General features: G+C 37.1%; 1 protein-coding gene across 14 annotated transcripts in view; it reads left to right on the top strand.

Annotated features, from left to right (window-relative positions):
• Positions 1 to 14706, top strand: part of RARS2 (arginyl-tRNA synthetase 2, mitochondrial) — a 90734-nt gene that overhangs the window by 27782 nt on the left and 48246 nt on the right. For all 14 annotated transcript variants that reach the window (XM_019830943.2, XM_023254173.2, XM_045057828.1 and 11 more), the window contains 2 exons: positions 6794 to 6891; positions 12762 to 12817. In XM_019830943.2, coding sequence (XP_019686502.1) covers positions 6794 to 6891; positions 12762 to 12817 — 154 coding nt within the window. The remainder of the gene's footprint in view (positions 1 to 6793; positions 6892 to 12761; positions 12818 to 14706) is intronic.

The following is a 14706-nucleotide window of genomic DNA, read 5'->3' as shown; positions in this document are numbered from 1 at the left end:
GGGTTGGGCCTTTCTGTCTTCTTCATATATGTGCTCTACTAGCACTGGATAGCTCTCCTTTATAGAAGTTATCCTAGTTGCTGGTTTATATTCTTTTTATTTGATTAATGCCTCTTGCCCTTTAAACTCTAATTTCCATCAGGGCTTATAGCATCTGTTTTTCTCACTATTGGATCCCTAGTTCCTAGCAAAATGCCTTGCATGCAGTATGTGTGAGATAACTATTGTTGAATGAGTTAACAGACTCTGTATGGAATACACGAAAAGTACTGCTGATTTTGGCTCTCTGGTAGCCTGTAATCTGTTGGACGCATAAGATTTATATAGAAGAAACCATGAGACAGCTTCTTCTTTTAATAAAACAAATACTAAAACAAAAAAGTAGAGGTGACTGGGTGGCTAGTCAGTTAAGCTCTGACTCTTGACTTAGGTTCAGGTCATGATCTCAAAGTGGGTCACTGGGCGTGGAGCCTGCTTAGGATTCTCTTTCTCCCTCTGCCCCTCCCCACCTCTAAAAAACAAAACAAAAGAACAACAAACAACGTGGATTGATACAATAAGCCTAAGAAGGATCAGAATACTCAGGTAGGCCTGGAGGAGTTGGGGAAATGACATAAAGGAATTGGGTCTCATGTATGCTTATGGAGGATAAGTAATCCTGGATAGGCACGGTATGAGATCTTTTGTGTAGAGTTTCGTCTCAGTTTAACTTTAAAGTTTATCATAATGCATGCTTTGGTCTGGTGTTTTAAAAAATATGTACGCTGGTATTGAGTTGGTCAGACTTAGTCAATGCTGCAGTCCTGAATTGAAAATAATTATAAAACCAAAATTTCTAATAGTATAATTTCTCACCGAGGTTATATAGTTTATGGGCATTTGCCCATCAGCCCTGTAATCCTTCTGAAGGAGAGTTAGTGTTTCATGCTTGTCTCTAGATCTTTGAACTTTTTTCTTTTATCTTTTTTTCACTCCTACTTCAAGGTAAATTAGTTAACCAAAATCATTCACAAGGACAGGAGAAAATTTGAGCTTGTTAAAATGTGTCTACAATCTGTTGGTCTCTTGATAACATTTCATGTCAATTTAGTAACCATTGAGTCTAATTTACCATTTCTAAATAACTCTTTCTTCCAGTTGCAGTCTCATTTTTTAAAATTTATTTTATTTATTTTTTGATAGAGCAAGCGGAGGAGGGGCAGAGAGAGCGAGAGAGAAAGAGAGGGGGACAGAGGATCTGAAGCAGGCTCTGTGCTGACAGCCAAGCCTGATGTGGGACTTGAACTCACAAACCACAAAATCATGACCTGGGCAGAAGTCAGATGCTTAACCAACTGAGCTACCCAGGTGCCCCATCAGTCTCAGTTTTTATGGAAACAGTGCAGTTCACCAAAGTGCCCATCAGACTTCAGGCTGCTTCATAGGCAGCAGTTATCTTACTTCTTTTGTTTTCCCTCAGATGGGAAACTGTGCTGTTAGATGGAGTTTGCCTTTGCAACCAGCTTAACTGAAAGAGATATGGTTTATATATCAGGCAAGGCATATATTAATAATTTAACATTTCAATGGCCATGAATTTTCATACTTTATTATATTATAATGAATAAGCTATTAGTTTTTCTGTGATTTAAGGATGCACACTAGCTTGCTTATTCCCAAATCCTTCTCAGTTGACAACAGAAGGATAATATCCAGGGCTTGAGATCCAGCTTTTTCACCTGGAAATCCTCCCAACATTATAGCCTTGAGGATCTGGATCGTAGAGTGATTTTTGTTAAAGGAACAAGCAGACTGCTTACAGTTGCCCTGCTTGGTGTTACAGTAACCATACTTCCTAAACTAGTAAGAAAAAGGGGTACTGAATGTGCCTGTGTTACGTTACAGTTTTTTTTTAATGATATTTCTTGTTTGTTCAAAGCCTAATTTCTTCTACATCTGGCTCCATTATTTTCAGGCCTTAAACAATAGTCATTTGCATATGTAATGAATTTTTCAGATCACATCAAGAAAAAAATTCAACCCTTTGGGACCATTATTAATACATTTTTTTGCATATTAATGTTATCAAGATTGACATGTAGCCAATGACCTGTGTCCAAAACTTACTTCTCAAGCAGAGAATTACGAATTTGTCATTGCTTACACATGTACAAGCTTAGCCTTGCATAAAAACCTATCTGTTCATGCAGTACAATTGAATTATTAACACTGGCAGCACCAGGAATGATTAAATGTTAGCTTACGTTTGGATCACTAACAGTGGCAATATAATGTCTTCATATAAATCATCCTCAAAGGGAGGAGACTAAAATGTGAAATTCAAGGCAGTAGGAAGTACCAAATCATGGGGACTAGATGATAAATTTTTCAAAGCTATAAGATGATTTGACCAATACATACGTTGTGAAGAGCTGTCACTTTGGTACCAAGCTTCCACTTGTCAGTAGCTTACATATGACTTTCAAGAGTAATTTATGAAGAGTAATTTAGAATAATAGTTTAGGGGGAGAAAAAAAGAAAATATGAGTTTAACTAAATAGGAAAAAGGCAAAGTCTTGTTTTTTAGGTGTGCCTTAAAAGTACACAATGGATAACATCATTTTTGGTTCACATGTACACATGTATTTTTTATTTGCCAAATTCAACTTTGCATGCTCTACTAAAACTTAAGAAAAAAAGACAGAAAAAGAGATACTAATTAAGTGGCTCTAATTCTGCTTATTATTTTACTAATTGAGCTTATGCCAAAAAGCAGTAGATGCATTCAAATCACGTGTAGTATCAATAGGCTGAACACATGGGAGGAATGATTAAGCACTTTCCAACTATTGACCAAAGAATTAACTAGACAAATAGTAGTAGCTTCCTTAGAAATCATTCTAAGAGCATCTTACATTTTAACATTTGACATTTTAATATACCCATTGATGAATAGATGGGCCTCTAGTTTATTCATCTATTGGAATATCATGAAACTTTACTAGCTCACTGACATTCTGTAGTTAAAAACTTTGAGTTCCCACTAGTTTAATAAACTTTCTGCTTATTATTTGCGAGGTCCTGAGGGTCCTGCCCTCAAAGAGTTTATGATCTAAAAGAAAAGCATAAAAAAATAGTGTTATGGTGTAATGTGTAGTGGGTATGATAATGTGATGAATAATATAATGGAGGCATGTATAAGTTGCAGTCCCGTGTAAAGAAAGGTACACATAAGTCTGTCTTCTTTTATTAATTTTTTTTGATGTTTATTTTTGAGAGAGACACAGGTTTGTGCAGGGGGAGGGGCAGAGGGAGAGGGAGACGCAGAATCCAAATCAGGTCAGATCATGACCTGAGCGAAATTTGACACTTAACCTGACTGATCCACCTAGGTGCCCACATAAGACTGTCTTGAGAGAAGAAGCAATCTTGAATTGGGATAAAAATGAAACTGTATCCGGGGCTCCTGGCTGGCTCATTTGGTAGAGCATGCAACTCTTAATCTCAAGGATTTGAGCCCACACTGGGTGTAAAGATTACTTAAAACAAACAAACAAAAAAACAAGACTGTGTCTGGGAGATGCAAGGGCAGGCCTTCCAGGCCGAAGAGATAGTCTGGGCCAGAGTACAGACAGTCGAGAACATGGTATTGTCTGGCACTGTCACTCACTGGAGTGATAGCATATGGTTTGCACATAGGATGGCACGGGGGAGGATAGGAAATTATACAATGTGGAGGGCCTTATATGCCCAGCAGAAGAGTTTCAGCTTTTTCCTGTGTCATTTTCCATGGTGTGTTACATATATCACAGGTGGTACATTTGATAATTTTCGGTATTATACTAATAAGAGTTAGTTTATTTTGATATTATATACTTCTTGCAAAAATTATAAAAGCCTAACATTTCTAGGGGCACCTGGTGGCTCAAATGGTTAAGCGTCTGACTGTTGATATCAGCTCAGATCTTGATCTCAGGGTTATGAGTTCAAGCCCCATGTTGAGCTCCATGCTAGGGGTGAAGCCTACTTAATAAAAAAAAAATTTTTTTTTTAGGAACAATTCTAACTTGTGACTTTTATGGATATTATAACATTCCTTTTAACAAATCAGGTTTCTCAAAATTTTAAAAAAAGTAAAGGTAATATGCACATAAAGTAAAAGTCAAACCAGAAATTGATAAAATATTTTAAATGTTAGGGAATTATTGCAAGATTTAAATAGAACATACACTTAATTAAATATGTATGTTATATAAGGATGTAGTTGTGTATTACTGTTTTGTTTTGGTTGTTTTTGTAGTGGTATAGCTGACGGATGATGAAGATATAAACCAGGCCACAGGGGATAACTGTAATGATACTTAGGAGATAGCATGTACAAGGTTTGGTAGTTAATAGATGATTGATTATGAAGGGTGTGGGAAAAGGGTAAACTTTAGGAACTCCTACACCTCTGACTTGGTTAGCTGAGTGAGGGGGTATAGTTCATAGAAGTGGAGAAGGCAGAAGGAGAAGGAGAAGGCACTTCCATTTGAAGTGCCTTAGATGTCCATTCTTGGAGTTGGACATACCAGTCTGTGGCACAGGAGAGATTTTATTATTAGGTAAGTAGTGGTTGAAGTCTTAGGACTTTATACCTAGGAGAAGTATAAAGTAAGGAGCGAGAAGCAAGAAAGGAGCACAGGCTGGGGAGCAGAGGGACAGGCAGTGTAAGAGGAGCCTGCAAAGGAAACTGGGAAGCAAAAGTCAGTAGAAAGTAATGTTACAACCAAGGACAGAGGATGGTTGCAAGGAGAAGAGTAGTCATTAGCTAAGGTGATGTTTGAAAAGTGGTCACCTTGGGGAAGGTGGTGGGTTAGGCCAGATGATCAAAAGGGACTCTAGACTTTTGCCTTATCTTGTTTAATTTTTTAGTTTACAAAAAGTGTGCTCATAAAGGTAATACATTAGAGAATTTAAGCATTCAATTAGGTTTGGCATTTCAAATTTTGATTTTGAGAGCACTTGGAATAAAATAGTCGAGAAGGAAGCTGTAGGTAGCACATTGATCAGATTGTCAATGGAAGGTTTGGAAGTGGGGCAGGTAAGATAGTCCTTTACTAAAGCTGCTTTTTGGTTTGTGCCAGAGATGTTAATGAACTGAGGGTCATTTGTTAAAGGAGAGTTTAACTTACTGTGATTGCCTTTTGTGGAGTCTGCCATCCGTTATACATAGAGGGATGGAAAGTGAAATGAATGGGTAGATGTTAACTTTAGAATAATCTGACTATGAATTCCTCCCCTCACTAGTATTTACCTCCCCCACTTGCAGTTTTGGCAGCCATAGTCTTAGAGTAATTAACATATAATGGGCCCGTAGTGTATGACACACACTATTCTCTTTAATGTCTCTGTATATTCATCCTTACTGTCTGTGTCCTATATTTTGTGAGTGAAAGGAATAATATTTTCTCTGTGTACTTGTGCAAATACATACTGTTTCTGAACCTTAGTTTTTGCATCTACTAAATGGGAAATGTTGCCCATTTTATGATTGTGAGGCTAAGGATAGCATAAAAGCATCTGGACTTAAACCTAGCACTTTGTAGATGCTTCTTGAAAGTATTGTTTTGCTGCCTCCTGCTACTTTCTCTGCCTTTTCCATTAAGTGACCATTTTATTTATTTTTTTTCAACGTTTATTTATTTTTGGGACAGAGAGAGACAGAGCATGAACGGGGGAGGGGCAGAGAGAGAGGGAGACACAGAATTGGAAACAGGCTCCAGGCTCTGAGCCATCCACCCAGAGCCTGACCGGGGCTCGAACTCACGGACCACGAGATCGTGACCTGGCTGAAGTCGGACGCTTAACCTACTGCGCCACCCAGGCGCCCCCATTAAGTGACCATTTTAACCAACTCTTAATGATAGTAAAATTCTTCACATCATAAACTACATATTTAGGACTCAGAATACAGTTCATGAAGCAAAACCAATGTAAGAGTAAAGAGAAGCCTATCATAGAAAATTCAAACCCCTAGACTAAAAAATGAACGCATAAATAAATGCATCACGCCATTAGCAAAAAAGGAAGTGTGAATTTTGTGAACTGTATAATCTTTCTGTGTTCATTTCTAAAAATGGAATATGTTTTGGCTGTTTCTGTGAGATTTCCTTGTTTTTTACTTATGTAGCCAGTAGGCATTTGAATTACAGGTTTGTGTTTTCTACTGTTCATGTGATCGTTAGTATTAAGAGTAGCAGCAGCATGCAGTAGTTAATACATTAGCTCTGGAGTGAAAAAGGTTTTGCTACATGACTTAATAGCAGTATGACCTTGGCAAGGTTCTCTGTGCTTCTCTTTCCTTATTTATAAAAATAGTACTTCTCTCTTAGGGTTGTTGTAAGGATTAAATGAGTTAATGCATAGAAAATGCTTAGAACAGTGTATGCACATAGTATGCATTAAGTAAATATTAGATGCTCCTGGTTTTGCTGTTACTATCTGCTGTGGGACTTTTGGCAGTTACTTAACCTCTCTAAACTTCAGTTTCTTTATCTGTAAGATATCTATATCATTGGTTCATGTAAGAATAGATAGATGTGATGTATAAAAGGGCACAGAGCCCCCATAGATGTTAATTCTTATTATTACCATTCTGACTGGCATTAGCAACTGGAGGAGGGGCTGACAATGCTGTAAAATGCTCAGTTCCGTAAATTAGAATGAGCAAATAAGCAATGTTTACTTCATTACCAGTAAATAAAGTAATTAAGTAATTTTTAAAAATTGCAGTTTTTTTCTGTCATTAAATCTCATACCTTTTACTTTTCAGACAGTACTACAACAAGTAATCAAAGATGGCTCAAAATATGGGTTAAACAGTGAGCTATTCTCTGGTCTTCCCCAGAAGAAGATTGTGGTTGAATTCAGGTGCGTGGCAACTCATCTTAAGTGTTGGTTATCACAGTGGCTGGGCAGTTATGTGGTTTACCATTATCATCTTGGGCTTCAGGAAATTACACAAGAAAAATAGAAAACCAGTGAGATTTGTTTTCTTTTTTTTTTTTTTTAATTTTTTTTTTTCAATGTTTTTTTTTTTTATTTATTTTTGGGACAGAGAGAGACAGAGCATGAACGGGGGAGGGGCAGAGAGAGAGAGGGAGACACAGAATCGGAAACAGGCTCCAGGCTCTGAGCCATCAGCCCAGAGCCCGACGCGGGGCTCGAACTCACGGACCGCGAGATCGTGACCTGGCTGAAGTCGGACGCTTAACCGACTGCGCCACCCAGGCGCCCCTGTTTTCTTAATAGTACAGTGAATTGATCACTGTACCATGAATAAAAATTTTGGACTCCAATAAAAAGTCTAGTGATTATGGTGGTTTTTTTTTTTAATTATTTAATAGTTACTTTTTTTTGGAAGAACTGGTTTTTCCATTTTAGTAAACTCTTAAAGGTAATGGTTACTGCCACATTAAGAATTTTAAAGTAATGTGATTACTGGAGAGCAAAGCCTTGTAGCATTTGTAATGTATATTTTTAAAATTATCGGAAAAATAGGTTGAAATTTTAATATGCCTCTAAATAATCCTCTTAATAACTTTCTGATATGCTGTCAGTACAGCCATCTAATATTTGAACTATTTGTAGGTAGCCAGAACAGAAAAGGGAACACTTTCAGAGTGCAGCTTGACCAGTTGGCAGCTCATGGAAATGATTAGAGATGCTGTGTGTGCCTTCCTAAAAGCTGAAGAGTCTTGATGAACTGTTTTCCTACTTGGAAAATTAGAACTTGCTATACTATAGCCTTTTGTTTTCTTAAGTATATATTTCTGTAGAGGATCTTTAAAAATTATAGAATATTTTAGGTTTCCTGACTATTATAATTTATTATAAAAACTTAGTTATAATTAGCACCTGCATAACCCATGATGAGAGTAGGTTTTATGGATTCCACATTTGTACTGTCTATGCCACTCATTTGTGTTCTTAAAAAAGGCAGATTCTCTAAAATTCAGTAAACGTGTTTATGGTAAGGATTGGTTGCTGAGTAAACTCCTGCTCCTGTGGAGTAGACACATATTATGAATAAATCTTACACTTGCAGTGAACCCCAATCATATTTAAGGTTGAGTTTAAACATTTGTTGCATCTCAGAGAGGAGATGGACTAGATGAGGTCATCTTCACACCAGAGAGGAACTACACTAAGGCCATCCCTCAAAGAAAGTTGCCTTCCATTTCTGTTATCTTTTCTTGTGTAACAGGCTATGCTAAAATTCAATATAGGAGGGCACCTGGGTGGCTCAGTCGGTAAAGCGTCCGGACTCTTGATTCCAGCTCAGGTCCTATCTCACTGTTTATGAGTTCAAGCCCTGCATCAGACTCCATGCTGACAGTGCAGAGCCTGCTTGGGATTCTCTTTCTATCTCTCTCTCTCTCTCTCTCTCTCTCTCTCTCTCTCTGTGCCCCTCCCCCACTTGCTCTCTCTCTCAAAATAAATAAACTTAAGCATTTTTAATAAAATTTAAAATAAATAAAGTTTAATGGAGCACAGGCTTGCACTTTCATTTACATTTTGTCTATAGTGGCTGCTTTTATACTGCCATGGCAGTTGAGCAGAATTCAATTGAATAGTTGAGGTAGAGACCAGGTGGCCTGCAGGCCTAAAATATTTACTATCTGATTCTTTAAGGAAACGTGTGTCAATTCCTGATTAGTGTCTTGAAACAACCATTTTAATGTTTATGACACTATAGATCAGGAAATCAGGGATGGCTTAGCTCAGTGGTTCTTTGGCCTGTTATCATATGTAGCTCTAGTCATCTAGAGACTATACTGGGGGTCAGAATTCAGGTGGCCCATTTACTTGTTTGGCAGCTTACCTGAAGGATGGCTGGCCAGTCATCTCTCTCTCTCCACAGTGTCTCTTCAGCAGAGTTAACCAGACTCCTTTACAAAGGTTCTCAGGGCTCCAAGATGGTAAAAGTATCTCATCTTGAAACAGGCATAGCCTCATTTCTGTCACATTCTGCTGGTTTCAAAGCAAGTCACAAGATCAGCCCCGAATCAGGGGGAGGGAAAACAAATAAACTACGTTTCTTAATGGCGAGAGTGGCAAGCTTGTTGTTGTCTAATTCTTTTCATTCATGTCTTTAAATTGATGCAGGACTTCACCTCCTCTGGGAGGCACTTCAGTACCATATTCCTCTTCTACTTCTTGCTGTTACCTAACCAGCAGTAAAGGAAAATCAGTAGAGAAGTGGTATAGTATCTGTTACCATGCATTCATCCTTGAAATAATGCTATTGTAAGTTTCTTGAAACTTGAAAAGTTGCCACCAGCGTTCACTTTTAACACGTTCTTTCTTATTGTCACTTGACCTTCATCATCCCTTCTTCCCAACCAAACTTGAAATACCAACACCTCAGTCTTCCTTATTCATTGGTTCTCTTGCTTTTCTCCTGTTTTTGTTTCCCATGTAATAATACTCTTTTGTTTACACTTATAAGAAATGTCTAAAAGTAGCCTGTTCTATTTGAGTTGTATTCTGTAAGCTATTTGTATGGCTTTTTCTTTGTAGGCTTTTTTATTTGCTTATGGATTTGCTCCTCTTGTGCTTTTTCTAAAGGATTTAATAAGGAAGTCTGGAATTTAAATGAGCATTTGAATGCTGATGAAGGCAGAGTCCATGTCCCAGCAGCCATCTTTGCTCTCTGTTATATTCCATCTGGCATTGCTTTGTCCATAGCTGCTCTTTCCCTTAGAAGTTTTCCATATGCTATGATGCTTACCATTGTTGTTTCAAAGTAGAGACAAACAAGTGAGGGACAGGGTCAAAGTTGATAGGAAACATCGTTCTTGAATTTCTTCTGAAAATGAGAGAGGTGGGAGAACAGAGCTTTTTAAATATATAGTATCTTAAATAGGGTAACTTTACCCCCAAAAAACAAGAGATAAGTGTTCAAGAAACTTGCCCTCTAAGTTGAGGTGTTGATGGTAATAATTGGTTAAGTAACTTGCTCAGGGCCATAGACTAACTCTGACTCTGAAGCCTGTATACCTTTACTGCCTCCCTGACATACAGTATTGATTGTCATATATTTTTTCAGATCTAGGAGTATCGTGATAAAATGCCAGAGTAGAGGACTGTCCATCATATATGAGCTCTAGCTGAGTAGGTGGTATAAGACTTGAAGCTAACTGCTGTTGCCTCCCTCCTCTCTGCAAAGTTAGCCTTTCCTATTTTGTACAGATCAAACTTTCAGGAACAGCCAGCAGTGGTGTACTTTCCTCTTCTTTCTCAGCTCAGTCTTCCCCATCCCCTGCTATTCCCCAGTGTGAAGTGTTCTCGCAAAACAGATTGAGGACCTCTAGGAAATTGAGAATCTGAGAGATTGGGTTACCAGTTGTGACTATTAGTAACTGACTCGACAGTCTTGGATAGGCCAGTTTATTTTCCTGGTTTCTTATCTGGAAATTAAGAGCAATAATATTTGTCTTTTCTTAAAGATTGAGGAAATTACATAATTTTTTTTTTTTTTTACAAGATTCAGTAAGGTATCCAAATTATAAGTCATTCACCAGGGCTACTTTTGTTGCCAAGGGACTCGAATTTGTATTTTCCGTTTCATTGTATTTGTTCTGAGTAGGAAAATGCTACCAAAGAATAGCATATTGATGGTTCAAAAGGGACATTTTGTCAAGGCTGAAAACCTAGGTAGATGCAGTTCTTCCAGTCCTAGAGAAAACAATACAAAAACTCTGCGAAAACTTAAAAAAAAAAAGATAATATAAATAACTAGCTTGATCAAATTCAAAGATTATAAAAGAATATTCGGTGAAAAGGAATTTTCTTCCCCATTCCCATTTCTTAGTTCTCGCCTTATGGGCATTCATCAATACTAGTTTCCTGTTTACCCACCTAGAGATAGTCTGTTTTTACACATTGTTCTGCTGCTTACTTTTTTCACTAAATAATGTCTTGTATTCCTTTAATATTTGAAGTATATCCAGGGCTGGTTTATTATTTTTATTGTTTCTTACTATTCTGTTGTCATTTTTTTTTTTAATGTTTATTTTTGAGACAGGGAGAGACAGAGCATGAACAGGGGAGGGTCAGAGAGAGGGAGACACAGAATCCCAAGCAGGTTCCAGGCTCTGAGCTGTCAGCACAGAGCCCGACGCGGGTCTCGAACTCATGGACCGCGAGATCATGACCTGAGCCGAAGTCGGCCACTCAACCGACTGAGCCACCCAGGCGCCCCATATTCTGTTGTCATTTTTTAAAATCAGCTTTATTGGAATATAATCATGCACAATATAACACAGTTTAACATTTCAGCATATAATTTGATGAATTTTGGCAAAGGTGTATAGGTCATGTAACTACCACTGCAATTAGGGTGTAGAATATTTTCTTTTTTCTATTTTATTGACTTTGCTTTTATCTATATTATCCTTTATTTTGCTTACTTTGGTCTTCCTTTTCTAGTTTCTTAAAGGAGAAAATTAGATGTCTTATTGGTTTGGAGGCTTTCTTTTGTAATATAAACATTCCATGCCATAGATTTTTCTGCTTTAGCTCACACATTTGCTCAAGGTCACTTTACTTCTCATTCTCTCAGGGATCATAGCCCTTCAGTGTCTGGTTTCATAAAACCAGTGTTTCATGCATTTTTCTGGTTTTCTGGTTGTTTAAGGCAGAAGGGTAAATCCAATCCTTGTTACTCTGTCTTGGTGGGAAATGGAAGATTCCCTATTTTTTAATTTCTAGAAGGACATTTACTTTATAAATAATTAAATGAACATTGTTGTTGTTTTCTAATTTTACAACTGCATGCATATTTATGTAGAATCAGTTTTTTAAATTGTAATACTCTTGGTATAAGGCTTTGAAGACAGACCAAAATTAAGCTCTCACTTTACCATGTTTAACCAAGTGGGTTCAGGTTATTTTTTTTTTCAATATTGAAAAACTTGTGCAATTTTCAAACATACACAAAACTCAACAGTACAGTTAAATCCATATGCTTACCACCCACATTCAAGAGGCATCAGGCTGTTACCACATTTGCTTCATTATCTTTTTTCCTTGTTGTCTCAGTTTCCTCATCTGTATAATAAGCGATGAGAGTACCTTACCTCACAACTCGAATGAATATTAAAGGATTAATACATATAAAGTGCATGAAATTGTGCCTGTCAGGTAGTTAGTGCTCTAGAAGCAATTTGCTATTGTTAAATTATTGATTACAACTTCTCGAGCATACAGAGAAGTGATAAATGTGTTGACTGAGAATTTGGAGTGGTGAACCACATTTCCAATTATTCTGGGAAGTTTTATGCATAAATATTTTTATATTTTTCAATTTTAGGTTTTGATGCAGTAAATGTTGATAGATATTACCAATATAAACAAAATTTCTATGGAGTCAGTAATTTTTAAGAGGATAAAGGATTTGTAACTGGTATACTAAACTTAATTCCCAATAATCTGCTTTGTTTTTATGTTAAAACAATGTCTCTGAATTTCTTCATCTTTTTATCAATCCTTAAATGTGTCTGCTTCCTAAGTGTGCCATTTCTATGTATGATACTACCTTGTGAGTCACAGGATCAATTTCAATAATTCTGAATTCTAATTTATCTTTGCTCTAAATTTCTAATTTTTCACTTAACTTTGAACTGAATTACCAAAGGCCTTAGTCCCCAATTATGTTAAACTGTAGAAGCATGACCTAGTTCATTTTAGAACTCCTGTTCATAGAACAGAAATATAACTTGTGCAATTATTTGCAGTTCACCTAATGTTGCCAAAAAATTTCACGTTGGACATTTGCGTTCTACCATCATAGGTGAGTGTCGTTCATTTCACAGAAAATACTAAACATGACTTTGAGGCAATATTTTGATCATGCATGCTAATGGTTTAATGCTTAAGTAACCAGAAGACGAAAAACAAAGTTCAAACTTACATGAGCCCAATGCTAATATATGAAATGGGAAAAATTGGTTTAGAAGTAGAAAAAAATTTGTTTGAAAACCAAAAGAATGACTCAGAAACTAATTTTAACTGTTAGGTTTGTTGAGGATTTGAACTTCTTTAAAGTATGTATGCATATGAAGAAGATCTGAAAGATGCAAAAATGAAAATAGTTAATGTGTGGATGATGGTAATCTTGTCAGGTTTTTTGTTCTATATATTTTGTTTTAAAAAAGAAACTGTTATAATACCAATTATATCTCAATTAGAAAAAAGAAACTCAATCTCCATCACTTGAGTGCTAACTGGAGCATTCAAAACTGGAAATTGAAACAAGAGTATTCTAAGAAAGATTGCTATTGTATTTCATAGCTGTAATGCTTCAGTGTATATGCTAAGATCTTCATTTATTTAAAACATGACATGATGCAGTAGCCCAATTTAAAAACTGCAATTAGAATTGAAGAGACTTTGAAGTGTATCTCATCTGATCTGTCTTCTGGTGTGGATATCTGTCTATTGCATGCCTTAGGGATCATTTAACCTGTCGTTTGAATATTTTTTTAGTATTTATTTATTTTTTTTCAACGTTTTTTATTTATTTTTGGGACAGAGAGAGACAGAGCATGAACGGGGGAGGGGAAGAGAGAGAGGGAGACACAGAATCGGAAACAGGCTCCAGGCTCTGAGCCATCAGCCCAGAGCCTGATGCGGGGCTCGAACTCACGAACTGCGAGATCGTGACCTGGCTGAAGTAGACGCTCAACCGACTGCTCCACCCAGGCGCCCCTGTCGTTTGAATATTTTTAAGAATCAGAGCAATCGGTACTTTGTGGCATAGATCATTATTAAACTGGAATCACCTCTTGTTGTGGGAGAGATCTCCTGGAGCATTTTAAGAGTGGAAATGATAGGGTTTGATTTTTGAAAGAGTATAAAAAATATACTGTGTAAGAAAAGCTACATGAGTAGGTCAAAATTGTAGGAATGGGCCAGGAAGAGATAATACTTCCTGAGAATTTATTTACCATGTTATTTACCGTGATATGTGGAAACTCAGATACCAAAAGTAACTTTTCCAAAAATCACCTAGCTAGTAAGTATCATAGCCAGGATTTGAAATTAGTCTAATTCCAGAAGCTTAGGTTTGTGTTATTTAGTTGATTTGTAAGATAATAAGATGCTAATTAAAAATAAGAATACAATCTGAGTAGCAGCGGAAGAAGTTTGCTGTTAGGACTGTATAGACTGGGAAAGTCTAGAAGTAAGGAAGCTGGAAAAGGAGTAGCTGCAGTAATTTGAGTCAGATATACATATTGGTGAAGGATTATTTGCAGAAAACTAAATCTACTGTAGTAAAAGCAGGAAAGAATTTATTACAGGATATTGAATAGTTTACAAAGTTGTTGGAAGTGCTGAAGAAGCTTTGGGTGAAGTGACATAAATGATTCCCAGAATTATAGCGTAGAGCGTGTTCATCAAGGGAGCTTCTGCCTTTTCTGCGGTCACTTCCAGTAGCAGCCATGCTACCGCTGCCACTAGTCCTGCCATATCTTCTAGAATTCATATAAGCAAAACAGGCAGCCCCATACCCTTTCAGTTCCCTTGGAAGTCGCATGACAGGACACTGGGCTATTAGTGATGCCACCAAAAAGAAAAAGCCTCCACAGCTGTGCTTGTCAGAAAAAATAGAAGTAGCTCCCCTCTCACTCACCTCATGTTCACCTTCGAAGTTTCATGCGAAGTGTATCTGATTGCCCA

Source organism: Felis catus, chromosome B2 (genome assembly GCF_018350175.1).
Source record: "Felis catus isolate Fca126 chromosome B2, F.catus_Fca126_mat1.0, whole genome shotgun sequence".
NCBI lineage: Eukaryota > Metazoa > Chordata > Mammalia > Carnivora > Felidae > Felis > Felis catus.
This window is presented reverse-complemented; position numbering and strand designations above follow the sequence as displayed.